This window comes from Passer montanus, unplaced genomic scaffold (genome assembly GCF_014805655.1).
Source record: "Passer montanus isolate IOZ18808 unplaced genomic scaffold, ASM1480565v1 scaffold45, whole genome shotgun sequence".
Classification (NCBI taxonomy): Eukaryota; Metazoa; Chordata; class Aves; order Passeriformes; family Passeridae; genus Passer; species Passer montanus.
The window spans coordinates 2529482-2552222 of NW_024369373.1; the positions used below are offsets into that span (position 1 = coordinate 2529482).

The 22741-nt window shown below is 39.6% G+C and overlaps 1 protein-coding gene across 1 annotated transcript; it reads left to right on the top strand.

The window, feature by feature from the left end:
- The first annotated feature begins 91 nt into the window (after positions 1–91).
- On the top strand, positions 92–14375 carry CMC2 (C-X9-C motif containing 2). The gene is made up of 4 exons (XM_039721237.1): positions 92–206; positions 6186–6322; positions 10116–10187; positions 12083–14375. The coding sequence occupies exons 2-4, from the start codon at positions 6242–6244 to the stop codon at positions 12155–12157; spliced, it is 228 nt and encodes a 75-aa protein (XP_039577171.1). The 5' UTR covers positions 92–206; positions 6186–6241; the 3' UTR covers positions 12158–14375.
- Positions 14376–22741: the final 8366 nt, after the last annotated feature.

Below are 22741 nucleotides of genomic sequence, written 5' to 3' on the forward strand. Positions count from 1 at the left end.
CTGGCCCGGCCCGGCCGCCTCACGCCGCTCCCGCTCCCGCCTTTCGAACCGACCAATCAGACCCCGCGCCGTGCCCCGGCCATCCAATCACAGGGCTCCCCGCCTGCAGCCCCGCCCCGCTCCGGCGCCGGCGCCGTGCGCGCTCTTCGCTCTGAGGCGGCTTCCGGCCGGGGCCGGCCGAGTTTCTGCGTCCGCCCCGCGCTGGGGTGAGTGAGGGGCGGCCTCGGGCAGAGCTGAGGGGAAAGGGAAAAACTCAGGGAAAAGTGGGTGTATAGCGAAACGCTCTCCCCTTCTGCTGTATTCCGTTCCAACCGCCTGGCTTTGGGGAGGGCCGTGCCGAGCCGAGCTCGGGTCCGCCTTCTGGGACCCTCCGCTCACCGCGTAACGCCCTCCGGAGCGCCCGGAGGGCTCTGGAAGGGCAGGTCTGAGGGGGGTCGCGGTCTCTCCGTTGGGGCTGCCGTAAGCTGCTTTCCCTGTGTCTGTGCGTGTCCCGTCGCTTCTTTAAGGCCTCCGGGAGCAGTGAGGAGCTGCGGGGCTGGTTCAGTGGCACCCGCCTGCCTGAACCGGGTAACAGCAGCTGCCGCGGCCCCTCGCCCCGTGGCAGAACCGTGCTGCCGAGCAGTGTTTGCTTGCTGCCGAGCGCTACTCGCCTTTCGTCACGGGAGCGGTTTGCTACAGGGGTCAGAGCCGGTCTTTTCCAACATGCAAACGTGTCCACTTGCTCGCTTTCTCTCTGAAGGGGAAAAGCTGTTTTACAGTGAGAATTCATAGAATTCTTCTTGGGAAATTAATGAAATGGAGAGGAGATGGGATGAAGCCTGGTCTGGTGGATGCAGCTGAAGTACAAGAGCAGCTGGCAAAAAGGAATTTGGTGACAGCACCTTGTCCTTAAGTAATTGTGGAGTGAGTTGGGTTGGAAGGGACTTCAAAGATGATCTTGTTCCGACCCACTGCCACAGGCAGAGACCTTCCACGGGGCAGTGCTTTAGTTTTAGGCTGTCTGGATCTGGTAATTCTTAACTGTGTATTCTGCAATATATCCCACTATTTGTGCCACAACTCTGCTGACGTTTCTTGTGTGAATATGTCTGCAAATAATTGCCAGGAAGTGAAAATATCTTCTAGTGCTTTACTCAGTCACCAACTGAAACCTTAAATAAAATTGTAGAAATTAGTATTCAAGTTGGTGTTCCACCTGCTCTGTTCCATAGGATTAACACCTTCTTAATTTGTTTTGCTAAGTATGAAATCAGGTATGATGTAGTTTCACCAGGTACTAAAAGCAGGTGAGCTCATTCTGCTGCTGTGAGGGAGGTTGAATTGTTGGCAGAAAGCAGTCATGTAAAAAGAAAAAGCAATATGAACCTTACTCATTGGTATTGAAAAAAATATTGTTTTTTAGGTTCAGGGAAAGAAAATACATCCTGTGTAATTAAAAAGATCTCAAAGTAGACATAATTGACCCTTTTTCTGTTTCCTTTCTTGTCTTCATAGATATGTTTCTAAATTATTTTCCCCCATTCTAATAAGTAATGTTGAAAAACGAGTGCATAGTTTTAGAGACTGAAGTTCAAAAGGTCATGAGTAAATTTTGTAAGACTTAGCTAAGCTTGGTTTATTAAAGTGGATTTTAAAATTTCTTGAAGATGCTGGAAAGTTTGGGATCATTCTCAGTGTGCTTAATCATAGCCTAAAGGACAGGAGGATAGAGTGACACTTGAATATCCTGGTCTGGAAGATGATAATGATATTACTGAAAGGTAGAAACAAAGTCCTGAGTTTTGAGTTCCCTTGGCTTTTGAAGTGATGTGCATCAACTGTGATTTCTCCTTTCACTGATCTCTGAGTATTCAAAACTTTTGTCAAAATTCTTTGTGTAGAAAGAACACTGGGAATGCAGGAGTTCTGCTGAAGTGGCACGAATGATACCTTAAGGCAAACACCAGCCTTTTAGGTGTGGAGCTGAATTTCTTATGCTAAAAATTGCTACAATCTTAGAGAAAACCGGATTTGAGTAAACAAAAACTTGTTGAGACTGTAAATATTTTTTTTTTCCAAACACCAAACACAACAATACTGTGTAACCGAGAATGCGAAACTCCGAATATTTCACATTACTCAGGTTAGACAGTGACATTAACTGCAAAAAGAAACGTTAAACGTGGGGAGCGGAGCGGCTTCGGAGGAGCCGCGGGTTTGGGTTTGCTCCCGTCCCTGCCGCGGTTTGGCCGCTCCTGCTGCCGCCTCGTGGGCGTTCTTCGAGTGTTGGCAGCAAATCTTTGTGCGCTGTGGCGCTGTGCACAGGTCGCTGTTCTGGTGAAGAGCTTCACGTTAGCAGTGGAGGTGCTCACGTGTAATTTTTCATCATCACGGTTGCTAAACAAGGATTTGCATTTTGCTTTAAGAGGTTATTTTTCTGAGCAGTGTGTGAATTCATGTGGTTTTTTTTACCATTGACCTTAGAAAGTTTTAAAAATGATTGTATTCTTTTCAAATGGAAAAATAGTAAAACTTGATTTAAAAAATAGTCTTCTAACGTGTTTTAATTAAATATGGAAAAGGCATCTTATGGAAACATTTACCTAGATCTAAACCTTCCCTTCATTGTTGCCCCTCAGGCATGGAAAGATGAAGCTTTGGGCTAAGCAGCAAAACTGGAGGAATCTAATTCAGTTTTCCTTCTGCATCAGGGAACTGGTTAGTTCATATTTATGGGAGTTTCTGAAAAAAGAAAGGAAGTTCCCTGGATTCCTGACATGCTGACCTCATAGTTGATTTTGGGAAGAAGTGAGAATGTGCTGAACCCTTTGTTTCTCCATGCAGGAAATGTGAGGAAATCAGGAGGAGAAATTGGCACGTGGAGAGAAATGAGCATTTGATCCTAAATTTTGATGTCAAATATGAAATGCCCACAGTGTTCTTCCCTGCTTTTTTGGGTCAGCTTTTGGTTTCTGTCTGCTTCCTGAGTGTCTGCAGTTTTATTTGAATTCTGTAGGTTCCTTTTGCAATTAATAACAAATATTTAATGTATTGAACACATGTATAGATCAATTTTCAGATTAGGGATGAGTATCACATCTTGATAATTTCTGTTGATTGCTTTTAGAAAATTTGAGATGCTTAGTCTCCCAAGATTGCTTACACAAGGAATTATCTCATTATTTTTCTAAACAGAAATATTAGCATTGGAAGTTCAGTATCATTATCAGAGAATTTTCAGCTTTAGGCTTTTGAAAAAAAGTCTGGTTTATGTTGGAAACAATACAGTTAGAATATCCTATATTTTCCTACTTAAGGAGAAACCAGGCAGGATATGATACTGGAATGAGACAATTTCTTAATTATTTTTTCCCAGGAGGATAACATAGATCTAGAAACTGGTTTAGGAAGTTTAAAGATTAATTATCTTTATCCATTTCTTCTATGTTCAGAGACTAATAGTTTATAGAAAAGTTTATTTTAAGGTATTTTAACAAAATTATTGAGATAACTGTGTCATGTAGTTTTTATCAAAAAGAAAAAATTGCACTGAATCTCATATCAAACACATTTAAGAGCAGAACATTTCTGTGCAAACCAGTGAAATATGTCAGTGCCATTATGTAGAGATAATTTCTTAACTTCTCTCCAAATATTCACTTCAGATATTAACACTTGCTTAGCATTTTGCAGTTGTAAAGCAACTCCTATATTTTTAAAATATTGTTCTTTTACTTCACTTCCAGTAGTTCTTGTACAGAAATGGTGTGTTTATCTTGGCATTCTTTACCCCATATTTCTGTTAGTAGCTTCCTCCGAGCAATTTATATTGCTTATTCACGATTTTTTCCTGTGATTTTTTGTTCTGTTTTGTTTTCCCAGTATTCGTTTATGTATCAATTCCCTTTGAGCTACCTTTGAGCCGTGTAAAATCCTATCAATTTGTGCTTAGATTCTGGTCAGATGGCAACTTGCAATTCTTGTTTTCCACTAGAATGTTATTAAAAAGGAACTAAGGAAACCAATGTCCTTTCTTCACACAAATTGTTTCTCTTGAAACTCTTTTGTTTGTCAGAGTCATTCCCCTCCAGCAAAAAGATTTCAGCCTTCCCTGCTCATTTATAGACCAGTGTCTAATCTAAACATCAGTTTAATATTGAGCACTGGGAACACTGCTCTGTCCTGACTTCAGAAGTGCTTAAAGCCTCCGGGGAGGCTCAGAAAGATCTTTTGTTACTTAGTCCATCACATGCTCCAAGAACTGAGTGCTAGAACTTGAAACATTCTAATATTGAATGTTACTTGAAAATTTCAGGAGTATTGATCTGTGAACTGGTGTGACAGTTTAGACCTTTGATTTGTAGCATCTCTTCTACTGGAGGGGCCATTGGAAAATCCCTTAGAGTTGTTAGAAGGCTTCTAACTAAAAAAGTGCACCATCACCTCTGGTGGTGGCATTGGTGGCTTTCATCCATGGTTTGAGAATCCTTTTGCAATCCATGGCAGTGATTACTGTTCTTAGTTTGGAAATAATGAGTCTTTCCTTGAAATGCTCCGTCTGACGTGCTGGCCTGTGCTGATGTGCATTCCCAGGTTCATCAGGACACTGCTCTGCTTTTCTCCTGAGACTGCCAGCTCAGATGACAGTTTTAGGAGGCAGAGGCTGAATGATGAAGAGCTTTAATAATCATCTGGGTTCACACATGTTAAAGTATCACACAGCCATGGAGCTGGTCACCCTCTCAGGGGAATGCTAACTCCAGAGCTATCAAAAAAACTCTACTGATAAATTTAAAACATATTGACTTTGTGTGGCATGCAATCAAAAACTGGTGGCAATAACACAGCAGGGTTCTTAATCACTTTGCTGTTACAGTCGTGCTCCTGCTGTCATATTTCTAAAGGTTCATTTGTTAATTTGTTGGAAAGAATGCTTAAGCAACTTGTACAGCTTCCAACAACTTCTGTGCTAGGAGTGAGTGTAGTGTAATATTAGACTTCCAGATAGTATGGGGGAAGGTTTTTGGAAAAAAATCACTATGGCACTATGTGGAACATATTCTCATGGTTCTCAAGTGGCTTTTAAATGTTGGGATTTTTAAAATTAAGTTTGCTTGTGGGAATCTAACTCTTGTGAAGCTGAACACATAACGGGAAGTACTGGATATATGAGTATATGTGGCTCTTTAAGCTGAATATATTCCTTGAGCATTCTAGGAATAGCAGTGGAGATTGCAACTATCAGCGCTGCAGCTGAATTTTGGGATTTTTGCAATAGTAAACTCTGACCATCTCTCTAATTCAATGGTAGTATGGGCCATTAAAATAAAATTTTACCAAGATGAGCCCATTTGTCCTGGTATGAACTGGACTTTTCTCCTCCCCTTCCTGAACAAAGATGTCATCTTCCTTCAGCCACTGTCACATGATGCTTTCAATCAATTTCAACTAAAGAACTTGCTCCCTCCCCCCAGAACCCTGCAGGAAGGGATGTCCCCTTCAGTGTTTCAGAGGGAAAACATGAAGGAAACCTGAGTGCTTGATTCCACTGTGCGATGGAGGGGAGGATTCATGCAGGAGAGCAATCCCATTGCTTTTCAAAGGAGCAGTGAAAAAGAGCAAGAGGCAACAACGTGGAGCTGCAAGAAGGGACATTTCAGTTCTTAGTGATTTAAAAAAAATATCAGTACTGTTTTGATGAAGTGATTAAGTACCGATTTTTAAAGCACCACCAATGTCTGGATTAGGATTTTTAAAAAACTGTAGATAGCTAAAAATGATGCCAGTTCTCAGAGTGCTGTAGTGCAATAGCTTCGTGCTACCTGTTGTAATCTTTGTAAAAGGTAGAAAGAAAATCACATACACTTAACTTTTTAAAGTAAGAAAACAGAAAATTGAAGTAAGAAGGTGAAAAGATAATCTGGAGTTCAAGAAAGATTAATGCTGCTAGAGAGTCCCTGAAAATTAAAATCTCAGCTGTGCTTTTATGTCCGTGATAGCCAGGATTATTATAAACTTCTGCTTGACTGTTAACACTTGGGTTGTGTGGAAGATCAGACATGTGCTGGGTTTAATGACTGTAACCATGTAATATATATTATACACATTAAACTGCATTTTGATCTCAAATATTGTTAAAATAACACAGTGATAACATCTTACATGTTAAATCAGACTTGCTAGTGACACTGTTTTAATTTTGGCAGGTGGAAATTTTCTCATATTCTTGTCCTTGTGCTACTAAAATCATCCCTAACTAAAGATGCATCCAGACCTGTCTCCTCATCTGCACACTGAAGAGTGTAACCTAATTATCAGTCTGCTCAAGAAGTGCCACAAGGAGGTAAGAAGTGTTGAGCAGAGAAAAGAGTGGGTGGGTTGGGGAAATGAGTGTCAGATAAATTAGTGGTGATATTACATGATCTTGGAGAGAAAACCCTCCTCTAGGCAGAAGAGCCATGAAATATAGCTGGTGTGTTTTCACTGAAGAGCTGTCTGATGACTGTATGTAAAATCATGCCAGCAATTTATTTAGGAAATAAAACATACCTTAAAATTTTCTGTGCTACAGCTTAACATTTAAGGACCTTTTTTAAGAACTGGAATAACTTCTGCATCTTTTAGTACTGTGTACCCTTCAAAAACAATAATCAGCTTCAGATGCCCTCTTTGTGTATGCTCACAGCATTTCCATATTCCAGCTGTCCCTGGGGCAGATGCTTCAGTGTGGTTGGAAGCAGATGTTGATGGGGATCCCAACAGCCACATGCCTGATGTGCAGTGCTTGGAGAGCTAATTGGGAATTACTGCTTGATTCCATCTTCTTAATGGGTACCCACTCAAGGATGTGAAATGCTAAGCTGTCTTCAGGCTTCTCCAGGCTCTTCATTGCTTCAAGATTATGGAAGCAATTTCACTTGTTTAAAATCCTTTTTATAAATTTGCTTTGTCTACATTTTCTGCATCTCTAGATGTAGAAGATTTGGCCTCTGCATTGAAAGCTTTCTGCAGCATTGTTGCAATATTGTTAATTATTTTCCCAGTGTATTCTAAATAGAAGTTCTGCAGAGATAATCCTATGGTATTAGTGCATAAAAAAGTTCATTTCATTGTTTTTACTGAGATAAAAATATATTTAAATATTCACTATGAATGTGAAAGCTCTTGATTTACACCACTACATGCAATCTACAATATTTTCACCTCCATGTTTAGTTGTGATGTAGATCCTTTTTTCTAATGCAGTTGGATTCTAAGACAATACAAATGTTAGGTTTACTGTTTTTGAACAGAATTGTAATTTTTTCTTTTCAAAAGCCATTGCAGGATGAGAAACAAGGCTGATAATTCACAAAATCTGAGAGAAGGTATTTTATCTGAAAGATGGGTAACAACGTTTTTGCAAGATTTTAACATAGCTAAAGAAACATATTAAAAAATATTTTCAACACCACACTTTGTTATGATTTTTAAATTACAGCAATGAAGGGAGCAGAGTTTTAATACTAAAATTCATTTGCAGGGAGTATATTGTACTGGTTTTCTTCAGCAACATGTGATTTGTTTTGTTGGCACTTGGAGTGCAGCATCTTCAAACATCAGCACACTGCAGGCTGTTGATACCATCTCATGGGTGGTACTTCCCATTCCACTGCTCTTGTGGAGCTCCTGTGCTCCAAGCTTTAAAAGTTGAATTAAATGTAGGAGTTACACTTTTCTTCCAAGTTCAGAAATCTTAATTTGCCTAAAAATGCTTTAAGTAGTTTGAGAGATTGTAGACATTTTTTTCCTTTCATTTTTTAGTTGATTTTTTCTTTGCAACAACTTTAATGTTATAATGTAGGTAAATGTTCTGTAGCTAGAATTGAGTGAGAAGACTACATGTACATTAACTACTGTGGTAGCAAAAGGATTGCCAAATGACCCTCAGTTAGGGGAGTAGGCAGCATGTAAGCAATATAAAGTGAAAGTGTTGTAATTATTTTTTCATAATTGTGAATATAAATCCAATTAGGAAAGAAAATACATTCAAATTTGTCCTGCATACATAGGGAGGCTTTCTGTGCTTTGAGTAGAAATGCAGCAGTATTGATTTATTGCTTGCAAGTAGTGAATGGTTGGCTGGCTTTTTGTGTGTGGTTTGGTTTGTTTTTTGTTTTAAATGAATGTGAAGATAGAAGTATCATGGACTTGTGTGATGTAGCTTATTAGACTGCCTTGAGAGCTGGAACTAAAGGGTGCACTTGAGCTCCTTGGCAGCAAGTGAGTCAAAGGAATCTGTTGTCAATCTGACTTAGGAAGGCACTGGGAGCAGCAATAATAGTCATGCACAGAATTACATTCTCTTGGTCTTGTTTGAAGTTGATCTTTGCATGAAGAGGAATTACTCTTGTCAGTCTTGTGCTCAGCTGGGAGAGGATGTTTGTGCTGGCAGTTTCAGAACAGAAAGGGTGAGGATGACTTTTCACACCCAGTTGAAAGGGAGCAATACATTTTCATTTGAAATTCAATGGGAATGTACTGAAATATTCTTTTAAATTGAACTCACTGAAATCTGAAGCCAGTGATATTAATGAGTTATTGGTGACTACTTGCTGTTTTCTTAAAATGCCAAAATGTCCTAAGAACCTTAATCTGCATTTTAAATCGCCATTCCTGAGGGATGAAAAGCATTATTTTTTTAATTGGGTGTCCATTTTCACAACAGTCAATTTGATTTACTTTGTCCCTAATCTAGAACCTGTCCTGTATATCAAGTTTTGTATCAAGTGAGGAGAGGTTAATAGGATTCCTATTTGATGTCACTTCTTTTTTTAATAATTCCACTCTGGTGCCAAGAATGTTCTATAAATAGACAAATTTTTATAGGTAGCAGTTTGAAGAAGTGTGTATTGTCTTGCAGTTGTATCACTGTAATATGTGTAATAGCTATTTTTGAAAATCTGGTTCTTTGTTTCCCTTATAATCTCAGCCAAGAAGTTGACATTTTAGGAATCTGGCTAAATAAACATAGATTAAACCCACTGTATGCACTGCTCAGAGTGGAGTTAGCTTGAAATGTGTGTGTTCACCTTGAAATTTAACATGCAGTTATGCAAGCAGAATACAAAATTAAATCTGTATTATCTGGAATGAAAATGTTGTAAAAGCAAGATCAGTGTGCAGTAAAGTGACCACTTGTTCCGTGCAACTGCTTCAGTCATCTGATGCCCTTTATAAATCACAGAGGTATAAACAAGCTAATTATAGCACTGCTGTAGTAAAGTGTTTGTCATAAACTTTATTAACCCACTCCTACTTCAGCTGTGTTCCATTGGCTGAGATCTTGTTCATTGTTTGAATCCTTAACAGTGTTCATGGATCAGTTGTATGAATCCATCCAGCTGCTGGTCAGCTGTGGAACTACACATAAATTTCCCTCTAAAATGTGGAAGGGACTTCATTTGCATCTGTTTTATTCTTGGTCTTTTTTGTTTAAATTCCCTAATTGTAAGATTGGCTGAGTTGTCTCCATTCATTGTGTAGCTGCAAATATCTGCTAAAAGCCCATGAAGATGGTAAATGCATCTTATTTAACCTCAAGAGCCAGAGATATTTTTTTATACTGGTTCAAATGTTCCAGTCAGTTAAGCCTAGTGCCTGCATCTTCTGGACCAACAGCACATTCTTCATGTACTGGGGTCATGGAGAATGAATCCTTTACCTCTCTAGGTCACAAAGAAATAATGAAAACTAATGCAGGAGGACATTGCCTCTGTATCACAACCTGGAGTTCAGAATATTCATTTTTTGTATGTTATTTAACCTAGTGTGAGTGAGAGTTGTGAGACTGACTTCCAGATCAATAAAATGCATGTTCTGCATTTAAAGAATAGTTTCAGCTTAGGTGTCCTCCTTTAGTCTGGTTGTGCATGGTGAGTGCCTTCAGCTTTCAGCCAGGCAGGGGTGGCTCTCGTGAGCTTCAGGAGTAGCTTAAACTGCCTGCTTGGGGAAAAAAGTTACCAGACACCACTTTTCACAAGAAAGGGAAAGGAAAAGACCAGGATATGTTAAAAAATGCAAATGAATGTAAATAAATTTAGAGCTTCAGAGGAAGAAACCTTTGAATTGTAATTTTTTTCTCCTTAACTCATCAGCACAATGTTTTGAAGTTTTTTGGCCATTGCAATGATATTGACCGTGAGATGAGGAAGTGCTTAAAAAAAGAGGTAAGCAATGAATTATAAATATTGTGAGTTAAATGCTTAGTAAAAAATGGGAGAGAACTAGAGTTGCTTTTTACTAAGTAGTATGAAGCAATAAATGTGAGCACGTTCTGCTGTGGGCACTTGAGACCAAATCTAAACTTTTCAAAATAAATTTGTCAAGTAAAATCTGGCATTAACAAATGGTGTGCTGTATTTTTTGATATACAAAAATAGGCAAACACATTTTAATGAAACAAATATTGCAGATAGGAACTGACACTTCACAGATTGCTTCTGACTTTTTTCTTAGTTTTTTTTAGTTGTGGTATTTGCACAGAATTTAATATAAAGCAATAATGGTCATCTCTGCATAAGTAACACTTAAAGCTGAAGTCAGTACACTGACTGAAACTACTTTATGAGTTGGTGAGTTGCCCTAAATGAAAATGTCTGCAGATATGAAGGAATGAAGACAGGATTAACTGTTTTAATAGGCACATTTTCAGAAGAGTGTTCTTTATATTTATGGTGGTTGTACCTGCATGACAGAACATATAAATTAACATTTCATACAGCTTTTAACTTTAAACTGTGCTTTCTAATAAATTGCACCATACTAAAAAGTTTCTTTCCACATAATTTCATTATTCTTATTTTTTCTTCCACTGAAGCCTTTAGATTAAAGGAGTTCTTGATGATTATATTTGTCTGCCTTCTTAAAATGTGCTTATATTGATATGCCATTACTAGGAAGCCCCTGAAAGGTTGTTCACCAGTATTGAATAGGTACAGATGTAGCTTTTAAAGATCTATTGTTCTCATTCTACATAAAAACATGGATGGGTTATTGAAAAATTAAATATTGGCAAGGGAAAAAGTTAAGCATTCTGTAAATGTTAAGTAATGTTTTGGGTCATTATTTCAGTTATAGACCAATCAGTATAATGAATGAAAAACTGCAAATCCTTTGCAAAATCAATTTCTTTAGTAGTTTATTACATTATATAGAGAATTGAATATTTGTGGCTTACTTGGGTTTTATTCTTGATACCAATTTTTAAAATATTGAACAAATATATGCTCTAACATAAGGCCAAAATTAATTTTCTTCTCATGAAATACATATCAAATGATGCATTGATTTTTAATTTTTCATTTATTTGAGCCATGAAAGTGTTTCCTTTTTGTTTGCAATGAAAGAAAGGCTCTTCAAGCTTCTGCTGGTGCGGGGGTGTACTTGAAAGCATGGTGATCTTATACTTTTATCTTACCTGTGAAGGCTTTCTTGATTCCATTTTACACTGGAATCCTGCCTCTGTGGTTGTTGTTTAAACCATTAGAAGTCCCCACATGCCTTATCCTCATTCAACCCAAATTTGTCTTTGTTCCTTTCATCTTGGTATCCTGCTTTAGCTGTGCGTATAGTTAATGACCAGGACCAAAAATAGACCAAGCCTGTGATGACAAATTCATTTTTCAGGAGGCAGATACACATTAATCAGTATCCTGCAAGAGGAAAAGAGCCTGACCTGTGCTCTAGAATAGCACCAGTGCAACTTCTTTTCCCTAGTTCATGTGTGAAGTGTCGCTGTCTTATGTTAGATCACTGTATAATTAAATTCCTCCTTAAGATTAACTGAATATTCATTATTAGAATGTTCTAATGCTCTTTAGCTTAATAACCTGAAACTTAGAAACCTGTATTTTAATGGAAAAAATGTTAATTTCAAAATAAAAATGTTAATTTCAAAGTAAAAATGAACCTATATCTAGATATTAACAAGAGCTGTATTTCTAACTCATCAGTCAAATGTATTGTTTCTGTTCCTGGGTACAAAATGCTTCTACAGTTTTAAATTTGACATTTCTGTTTAATGATAACAGCTGATCTATTAATTTTCTTACCTGTCTTCCAGTATGAAGAAAACAGGCGCAGAAACCGGGAGAAGCGGCAGAGGATAATAAATGCTCACAAAGCCTCCGAGAAGTGAGGGCTGTGCTGTGGCTGGACAGCTGCAGCTGCACAGGGATATTCACTGCAAGCTGACAGAATACTTGTGTTCCATCACCAATGTCCAGTGGTTTGTGAAATGGTGACAAAATAAATGCATCTAATACATATTCATTCCCAGCAAGGCAAACAGTGTGAAAAATAAATACCATACATTGCTCACAACCTAACTTAATTTTTGACGCCTAAAAGAAAACTACTGTGGCAAGTCTTTGCTCTGGCACTTTTATGATTGTTATGTAATGAGGAATTGATGTGTGTGAGGTACTATGTGTTCAGGGCAGCTGTGTTCCCCCCTTTGTACTGAGCTGCATTTATTTTCTTGTGTTCAGCAGTTTCTCTTTCATATCATGGGTTTTGTAGAGATTTTTTGGTTTTTTCTCATTGCAAAACACTAAATTAGTTTCTCCATCACTTTTTGTAGTGTTATGATAACACTTCTTAAATGGATTAGGAAAGAGATATTTTAAACAGATGTGGCTTGAAATTGGGAATTTCCTATCAAGGAACAATTGGAGTTCTAGTATTTTTATTGGAGCTAAAAGGATGAAGCTACTGTCTTCAGCTGAGAAGATTACAAATCCTCCCTGCCAACCATATGTACAGTGTAGACTGTTGTAAGACAATTTGTTCATCATACCCAAAACAAGAGGCTTTAGAAATTCAGAATGGAACATTTCCAGGGATTTACAAAGCTTCCCCTTGATTTTTGTTGAGTACAATCAATGTGTGCTGAGTGATTTTTGAAGAGAAGTGCTGCCAGAAATATATGCTGAAGTTCTTCCATTTTCTCTGGTACAAAAGTAAAGTCACATTATGACTATTGAGGTTGAAGCAAAGCTGACACTGAAGTGAAGAAAAGTGTAACTTCCTCAGGCAATTCAGTGTGTATCGTGTGACCAGGTTGCCTTGTTAGCCTATAAAAGGTGTTTATTTTCCATCAAACTGCTGAAAGCCCAGAACAAGTCAGAATTCAGAAGATTTGATATCAAAACATACACTGGTTTGTCCACTGATGGAGCTGCTTCTCTGTGTGTCTGCTGGATTCGCCTTACTTTTAAATAATGCCTCTGTTCTGCCTAGCAGCAAAAGACTTTTTTAAAATATAAATTTTGTTGAGCATGATATACAAATTACCTAGAAAACTTTTGGAAAAAAGGTGCCTATTTTACAGTGAATTACATGATTTGTTGTAAGAACCATTGTTGATACTCAGTCTTGAAACTGGTACATGCCCCTGTTTTTGGAAGAAAATGTTATGTTGTGAGCTCTTTTGAAGGATGAATTAGATAGAATAATTTTACTTATTTTTCAGTACCTGGATGTATCCAATTAAATTGGTAAAATTAAACCACACATGTTTTCAGTGGAAGGTCCAAGCAAAGCTGAAGCAATTGTTTCTGCACCTTGACATAATGTTTGTTTCTTAGAACAAGTAAACTATGCACTGTTTGAATTAATGAATGGTTGGAAGTGGTGCAGCCTTTGTTGGTACTTTACAGAGTATTTTGAAAGAGTACTTTGTAGTGAGCTCCCCTGTTTGGGAACTCTGCATCCATGGTACTTCTTCCAATGAGATGACACAACCTACTTCAGGCAAGCTCTTAAATAGGATTTGTAGCCCTTAAGTAAATAAATAAATTGAGAATTGTTCCAGAGATTAGGTTGAGAAGTTGATATCGGAGTGCAGAAGCACTGAAGCTTTTGTTTCTTTAATCAGCTTCTGTGAGTCCCAATCTTTCACAAAGCAACAAAATAAGAAACCAAGAGCCACTTAACACAGCTCATTAGTCAGAATCATGTTTGCAAAGATCAATGTGCTTAGTGAATGAAAGACCAAATGGCACACACAATTCCTATTGATACTTTTAACTACATTTATTTATAAATCTATTTTACAGATCAGCTTTGTTTACTTAGTGAAAGTCTGATCATGGTCTTCCTTCTGTTTCTCTTTGCTAATTGCCCACTAATAGTGTGATATGAGAGTGCCCATTGATTCCTGTGGGTTTTGTTCCTTTTGTTTGACAGAGAGTTCATGTTGCTAATTTGAAGCTGAAAAACACTGGTGTAAAAATACTGATGATTTATCTGACAGAGAAAGGGGTAAAGGTGAAAGAGTAAACGTGGGGTTTTTGTCTTGTTTCCTAAAGGGAGCTTGGGTGAAATAAACCTTTTCTCTACAGACTTTGAAGACAGTTCATTGCAATGTTCTTTGTCTATAGGAACATTTTGCCCATTGTTCTTTCTGACAGAGTGTATTTGAGAAAGAAAAGAAATTTCATGTAATTTGTGTTGAACTGCATGTGAGAAGCTCATGTGTGTTTCATGTTGGAAAGTGAAGAAGGGGAAAACAGAAAGCGGAAGTGGCAGCTCTGGCCATAATGATGAGGATTTTCCATATTGAAGTGCCATAAAAGTCCAGGATACATGGACCAGGAGGAGGACAGAGCAAAGGGAATTACAACTGTCCAGCAAAATCCCTCCAGTTTTACCAGAAAAACACCTGATAACACTGTTTGTAGTGTACTTGCTGGAAAACTAAATGACATTCTGTTTTCCTTAATTTTTTTTTAATTTATATTTTAGTAGAAGGAAAAATATCCTGCTGAATAGCAGCAGCATGGTGTAAGAACAGCAGGGTGAGTTCTTGCTCTGGTGTTAATTTCTTTATACAGCAGGGTTTGTCTCCTGTTAATCTGCAGTGCTGTTAATATATTATGAATGTACCACTTGTCTTTCCCTGTAAACTTCAGTTTGTAACATCCTCAAGGAATTATGTCCTTTGTTGCTGATACAGATGATGTGTAGTTTCTGGACCTTGAAGCAAAGCCTTGATTTAGTTGAGCTGCCTGTACAATTTGGGAGAGGACTAGTCCTGTGAGTTAGTTATTCCCTCTGTTACTGGAAATTACCATAATGAATATTTCCAATGTGTTATACACTTTGCTAAAGCTCCACACCTCATGTATAAACTGTGTTCAACAGTCAGACATTCCTGAATTTGGCACTGTCCATGCTTTAAAAAAATTCATGACATCTACAATTTTTTTTCTGATATAAATGAAAACACACTTCTGTGGAATACCTAAAAGCATTTGAACAACTGGAAAACTGATACTAGATTCTGACAGTTGAGTTGAAAATGAATTATTAACATTAGTGCTTAAGCAAAGGAGATTCTTTACCTGGACAACATAATGGATTGTAGTGCTACAACTTACGTTACACACTGCGTTCTATTAACACGGACTGGAATGGAGTATCAGCAAATCTTAGAGGTCCCATTCGATTGTTTATTTTAGGCTCAGTGATAACCATGCTGCTCATCAACAGAACCTGCCTTGCAGTACATGGAGGTCTACTAAAACACTTGAAGGTGAATAGTAAATTCCCATCCTGCTCCCCAAACCTGCTTAAATTGGTGTCTACCAAAAAATACATAAATAGGAACAAAATATATATTTAGCCTGAAAATGGTTCTTGTGGACCATCATGCTTTAAAATTATTCTTTTGAATTATTTGGTGACATTTTAAAGGCTGGGAACATTCATATGGAGCTATTGCTTTAACTAATGAGACTTTTATTGGTATTCTTAGATAAAACAAGATGCATTTCAAAGATATAAGTGAGCAGAAAAATCTTTTGGGACCATAATTTATCTGGAAAGATATTGCTGATGGCTTGACAGAACTCATTCCCAGTACAGACAGCAGCCCTCCAGAACCTGGAGATTTGTTTCAGCTTGGCAAAAGCGTCAAATGCCTTGAAGAGTACGGGTACTTGTGACTAAGTTAGAGGAACGCTGATAGGACCGTGTCAATCCCAACATTGGGTTGCTGAGAGCAAAGGCCGTGTTTTGTTAGCATGACATTAGCGATGTAACTTTTACAAAAACCTTTGATCGGAAACTATTCATGACCTTTGCTGCCAGCAGCCCGACGCTTGAGTTGTTCGCCCTGAAGTAGATCTGATCTCCCCGCCAGCCCCGGGTGAGGCGGCTGCGCCCGCGCTGCCCTCACCGCGCTCCGGCTGTGCCGCGATGCCAGCGGTCCGGCACTGCCACTGGGAAGCCTTACAGACTGCCGGGAAGAACATTGGGAATGTTTTGGTATTTTCCCCGAGGGCTGGCAGAACTGCTCGCTGTCAGCCGACAGACACCGGCCGTGACCGTGCCCTGTGCGGGGCGGCGGCCGGTTCGGAGCTGCACAAGGCGGCCTGCGCTGCCTCCCGGGGCCAGCCGTCAGCGCTTGGCGCTGCGGGATCACCGCGGTCGGCAGTGCCGTCTCCGCTCGCCGCCTGGCAGCCGGGAACGTCGCCAGGATCGGCGGCCGTGATCCGGCATCCCGCATCCCGTCCCGTGTATCCCGCGTATCCCGCGTATCCCGCGTATCCCGCTCTCCTCATCCCGCATCCCGCCCGCACCGCGCGCTGCGGGGCTCGGCAGCGCCGCCCAGCGGCCGCTCCGTCCCGCGGGAGGCGGGCGGGGCTCCCTCAGGCCGCGCCGCCATGTTGGTGCTGCTTTTGCCGCTGCCTTGCGGTGTTGAGGTGTTGGTCTGTGCCCAACCAACACCGTACTGTGCTAAGGAATGGCCTCAGCCCCTGTAAAAACCGGGTGCTGGATGCTGGTGAAGTGCCATCGCGCATAGATTCTGTGCAGCCCAATCACAGTGTCTGCCTCAGGTAAAACGACATCCACACTCTTTCCTCATGAGCCAAAAGTTGTCACACCTGACCCCCGTGCACTGACATACTCTGGAAATGCTGCTGATTGCTCATTGATGCTGAATTCTGTTGCACAATCCTACTCCTGTTTATCACCCAATTTTTAAATTTATTTAAATGAAGTCCATGTTGTGCTCAGAACAGCGTGGTTGAAATTAGCAAATGTGGTTGGACTTTGCTGTGTCCAGCACTGAGCAAGGCTCTGGCACACTGCCCCACGTGTAGCCACAAACCACAGTGAGGATTGACACTGACAATACCAAAAACCCGTCCCTGTGGTGTTTGGTAGCATTAGAAACTACACCTCACTCTCTTCTACCCCTTGCATTGGTAGTTACAGCTGAGATATTTTAGAAGCAGCTATGTTGTGCCTTAATCCAGGCACTCCTGTTTTTGAAAGTTCAGCAGGATATTGGAGCTGCCTGATGCACCTGGCTCTGGAAGCAGCCAGAAATAAAAGGTCGTCCTCAAAGACAACTGGCATGGATGGAGTTCTGATTTATTAGCAATTCATTTTGTGTAGCATAATGGTTGTTTTGTCAATTGCTCTGGGTATTCTGTAATGTAATTATTTATCCAGTGGCACCTTAGACCATGCATGCAACGCACAAAACAATCCACCTCAGCTGTCTCTGTTAATTGAAAACTGCAGCTTTTAATTCTTAACTTTCCTGTAGCTTTCACAGCTACATATTTTTGTGGCTTATTTAGCTGTGTTTTGGTTTGGTTCATATTCTAACATTCCTCGTAATGAATATATAAAGTACTTTGTGTCTAAGTGGCATTAGTTAGACAGCTGCGGTTACAAACAGCCCACATAATCATATTAAATCAATATTAAATGTGTGCTACTGAATAGTTGTCTTTGGGATGCTGATGGTCCCAATTTAATTTAAACTCCATCCCACTAGTGCTCTAAAAAAACCTCAGAGGAAAACAAATCAAAAATCAAATCCCCAGATGAGTAACTCCGAATGGAATAACAGATCTTTCATAATTGGTCCATAGTGGCTTCATTTAGGTGGATGTACAAGTGTGTGGTGTGTGGCAGCAAGCAGTCCAAAACCTGTTGGCTGTTCGCTGTAAGAGAGGGAACAACTGTGAATAATGGGTGTCAAGATACACTTTTTTTTTTTTTTTTGGTGATAAGATAGTTTATTTGAACTAGGAAAGTAGAAAAGGCTCATTTGAGTTATTTCATGTGAGGAGAAGATACAAATACCAGAAGTTTCTTCAGAAAGCCAGTTTGTCCTCAGTGTGATGCAGCTGTGCCGCTCTTGGTTCTGTTTGCAGAATGGCCAAGAATAGATGGTGAGGGCTGAAGAGGGGCAGCAACAAGAAACCTGACACTTTCCTCTGGAGATGCTTGGTATTCAAAATGGAGACTCTTAAATCATCTGGTTATAACAAGAGCTAGGCATTCTCCTTTGGATTTTGTTTTGTGCTGGGCTTGTGTTCATGGCCTTCTGTTTCTGTGCTTGGGGCTGTGTTCAAGGGGACAAAAATGATTTAGTTGATCTCAGTCTCCTGGTTGGAAAATTGCAGATTATTGCAGGGTGTGGTGCACTGAGTGGAAACCAGTGTCCAGTACTCACTGGAGATGTTGTAATTTTATCTGTTGTTGTTAATTACGTCTTAAAATGTTTTAGGAGAGACTGCATACAGAAGTTGTGTGCTATATGTATTATGGGAGAACAGAAAGTGAAGATCCCTGCAAGGGAAGTGAGAATTCTCCCTTTGAACAGCACAGCAGGAGGGGAACCTAGTTTTCATGAAAATATATCTTTTAATAGATTGAATACCTGAGAAAGAACTTGGGACATTAATCATCGGGACTTTTATTTGTGGCTTGATGTAGTTACAGATCATCAGGCCAGTTTTAGTGTATTGTGGTGCTACTAAGGTGAAGTTTCCTTGTGCCCTTACACCAAAAATGATGCTTAAGAGATGGAAGTCAGGTGAACCTGGGTCTCTGCTGTGTTCATTCCTTAGTTGTGTTCCTTCCACTTGCTGCTGCTCCAGAGGGTGCCCAACAATTCATGTCTGGTTTATGCAAGGGAGCTATTAAGGAATGGGAAGAGGAAGAGGTAAAGGCAGAAATGTTGGACTGTCAAAATTATTAGTAGCATCTAAAACTAGATTTGGGGTAGTGCTGTGTGTGTGCATGTGCACCTGTATCTGTATGTGTAGCTATGTATACATGTATAAAAATTGGTGCAGTGGTGAAAGAAAGGAGGTGACCCATTTAGCCAACATTTCCAGTTTGGAAGGGTTGTGGTTCTTGTTCTCTCAAGCTGTCTGATGGATCAAAACCCAGCAGTAATACAACAGTACAGCCTTAAGGAGGGTGTTCACTTTTACCTGGGGATTTTGATTCACCATATGAAAAGTGAAAAAATATTACCAAAAATCAAGAGTGGAAACAAAATACATTAATCTTTCTGTTGTCTTTTGAGACATTGCAAATAGGCATTTTAATTTAGGTGTGTTTGACTTGGCTTTGACAGTGAGAGAAGCTAAAATAATTTAGGAGCAGCAAGAAGTTTTGAATTATCATCTGCCTCTGTGCTAACCTGCATTTTAGAATTATTTCAGCTAAGTGCAGAATTATGTTCTGAGTCTTAGCGTTCTCAAACAAATCAGATCACTGATGTAATGACAGATGTGAATAGTGTACAAATACAGCAAATAAGAATTTTGCTATTTTTCAGCCCATGGGAAAGGATGACTGACTAGTAGATTTGCATCTAGACTACACAGATGCTAAGCTTTTTTTCTTAAATAATTACAATCATTTATTGTAATAAATGCCTTTATTTCAATTTTTGATCAGCAGTGAGAAGTAATGCAAGTTATTTTTGTTGAAGCTATAAAATCTTTAAAGTAATTATGGCTTACTCTTCAAAATTAAATCACCATGTTTCATCTTCATTTGAGCTTTCTACGAAAGTGGTGATGGATAAATACTTGAGCACAGCCTCTTGGGGTCTGTGGTACATTGCAAAGATCCAGTATTTAGCAGATAAAGCCAAAATCAGCCCAGGGAAGCCTCAAGTCGATTGAGTCCTTTAGATTTGAGCTAGTGATAGGCTCCTCCAAAAGCCATGGTCTCAAGCAGCTGGGAACCTGAGTTCTGATTCAGATCTGGTTTTGTTTTACGACTTCCTCGTATCTTTGTAAGCAGAACCAAAACCATGGTTTCAAGTCTCTTTTGTCCTAAGATTAGATGGGCATTCATGCATGGGCATGAAACTTAAATCCAGATATGGTGGTTTAGGCTTGTGCTAATTTTTTTCTCTTTTTAAAATGAAACAAAGTATGAACAACCACCTCAGCAGCTGGCCACACAAGCTGCCATTTTACCATACCTAAATTGGGATTCTCAGTTTAGTGTAAAATTTGCCTTTAGGAAAGGGAAGAACACAAGATGCTGCCCTGAGACAGTTGGCAGGTGGCGAGCTGATGGAGAAGTTTCCTCCAGACCTGTGCTGGGCTGCTCAATCTTGACTTGAAACCAAGTTCTGGAATGATTATGTGTTACTGCTGCTGAGCAGAGAGTGCTTGCAGCACAGAGAGCAGTTGTACACCTTCAGAGTGGGTGAAGGAATCAGAGTGCATACACCAGCCATTTTCTCTTACAAGTGAGTATATAGACAGGAATGTGTAATTGCTATTGGTTTTCTGCAGAAATTGTCCTCTGCTATTACATTCTTTTCACAGCAGTGTTAGGGAATTCTTTCAGTTAAGCATCTTTTGAAATTGGTTTAAAAAATCAAATTCTTCTTAGTTTACAAATAGGCACTGGCACCAGACTAGTGGTTTTGGGTTTTTGCATGTTGTGGGGAATTGTTTAATTCTCCTTTCTGGGTCCCTTCTCTAGGTCAGCAGCCAGCAGCGAGGAACATCAAGTAAAAATAAAACTCCTATTTTTAGTTCAGCTACATAATGTCCTATTTATAATACTGAAATTTCAGCTACTACCTGGCCCCTTTCAATTCAATGAACCAGCTCTTCTCTGTTAGCCCTCATTGCTCTTTTTTTCACATCTGCCCCTTTTGATTCTTCTGCAATTATTTTTGTAAGTTTGGGGATGCTTTTCCAATGGGGCTTTTAATTCTGCACAGTGCTGACAGCGATCAGTTCAAGTAATTTGACTAGAAATAAGGACAAGTAGCAGCTAGCAGGGGATACTCAAAACTTGACAAAATTCATCCTCAAAATTTTAACAGCATGAAACTCTTGGGTGGGGGGAAGCAGCTGCAATCATAATGGTGTATCACTTGATCCAGATAAATGTTTGCTTCTGCTTTTAATCTCTCATGACTATGAAAACATGATACTTTAACTTCATTTTCCTTAGGATGATTCATGACAGTAATTTTCTTCCTCCCCCCCCCCACCCTTTTTGTTTTGTATAAATTTTAACACAGGCCAGTGAGAGTGAGACAGAGAAAAGCACATACACAAACATCTCCTGGCTAGGCAATAAAGTGCCTAGGATCTGGAAGTGAAATGGTTAAAAGTGTGTTGAAAACCTCAGAGTGTAGCTGAAGTCTGGGGTTTTGGCAAGTAAAAGATGGCTCTCAGCACAGGACCTTAGGAAAAATGCATTTGTCTGAAGGCAGTTTTCACCCTGCCCGCAGTCTTGGAGATAAGGGGGGAATTGGAACAGGAATAGTTCCAAAACACGTTTGTCAGCTCAAAGAGCAAGAAGGAAATGTTGGTGTGCCACTGTGTGAGGTTCTGCTGCCATCAGACAGTGGGCTTCAAAATGGGGATTTCACTCTGGTTAAACCAAAACTAATGTAGAAAAATTTCCAGTTAGAAGCAGCTTATGAAATCAGATAGACCCTATTATCCACTGGGGACCAGACTCTGCAAACATTTTATTTATTTCCTCCATATGATGTATCTCACTTGAAAGAAATGAAATGACTTGTAAACCTACAGCTTTTCAACGGGGTTGAGTCATGCTGGAGACTGATGAGAAGTTGGATGGGGGTGGAGGAGGAGGGAAAGTAATTCTGGTAATGTGGAGACCTTGTCATTGTGTGGCAAAGTTTGAGTTTTAAGAACCACGATTATGCTTGAGCAAAATTTTTGCACGATGTGTATGATACATGGTGCTGAGCTGTGTTGGAAACTGAATAAATAGATTGAGCAAGTACTTAGCCAGGCACGGTCACGTTGTTGTAGCAGAGGTAGCAAAGTCTGATGGCTGGAAACAGCCATTCTTTAGGAAAATGGGGAGCTGCTTTCAAAGAGCCAAAATAATATAAAAGCACAATTTAAAACCCCCGAGCAACAAACCCTGTAACCCACGGCATTCAGTGGCAGAGGTACAGAACACTTTATGTAATTAGATTCCAGGTACAAAGAGCTCTGCATTTCACAAAATTTCAGTTATCTTCTGAACAACAGCAAAAAGCTATTGTTTCTTCTTGTCCTGTTTCATCTTCTTGTTTGAATATAAATCCAAAGAGCGTTCCTCCTTCTCAGACAGCTCTTTTTTCTCTTCTTTAATATGCAGAATAAACAATATAAAGTGGAAATAAGTGAGGTATAAATAAAGGAAAAAGATCTATCTTATGACTGCTCTGTCTCAAAACCTTCATCTGTAGTTGGGTAAAAGATTCCTTTTGGAGAGGAAGGTGATGGTTGGAATGAGGTTAGGTGGGATAAAATATGTGATTCTATTGTTATATTTAGTATTGCAGTACCTGTGAGCCAAGAGAAACGTAGCAGGGTACAGATGTGCAAAAGAGGAATATTTGAGGGTTGTCAGTCCCTGCTTGAGGAGAGACCATATGAGTGAATGAGGTCAAGAGAAGGGTAAA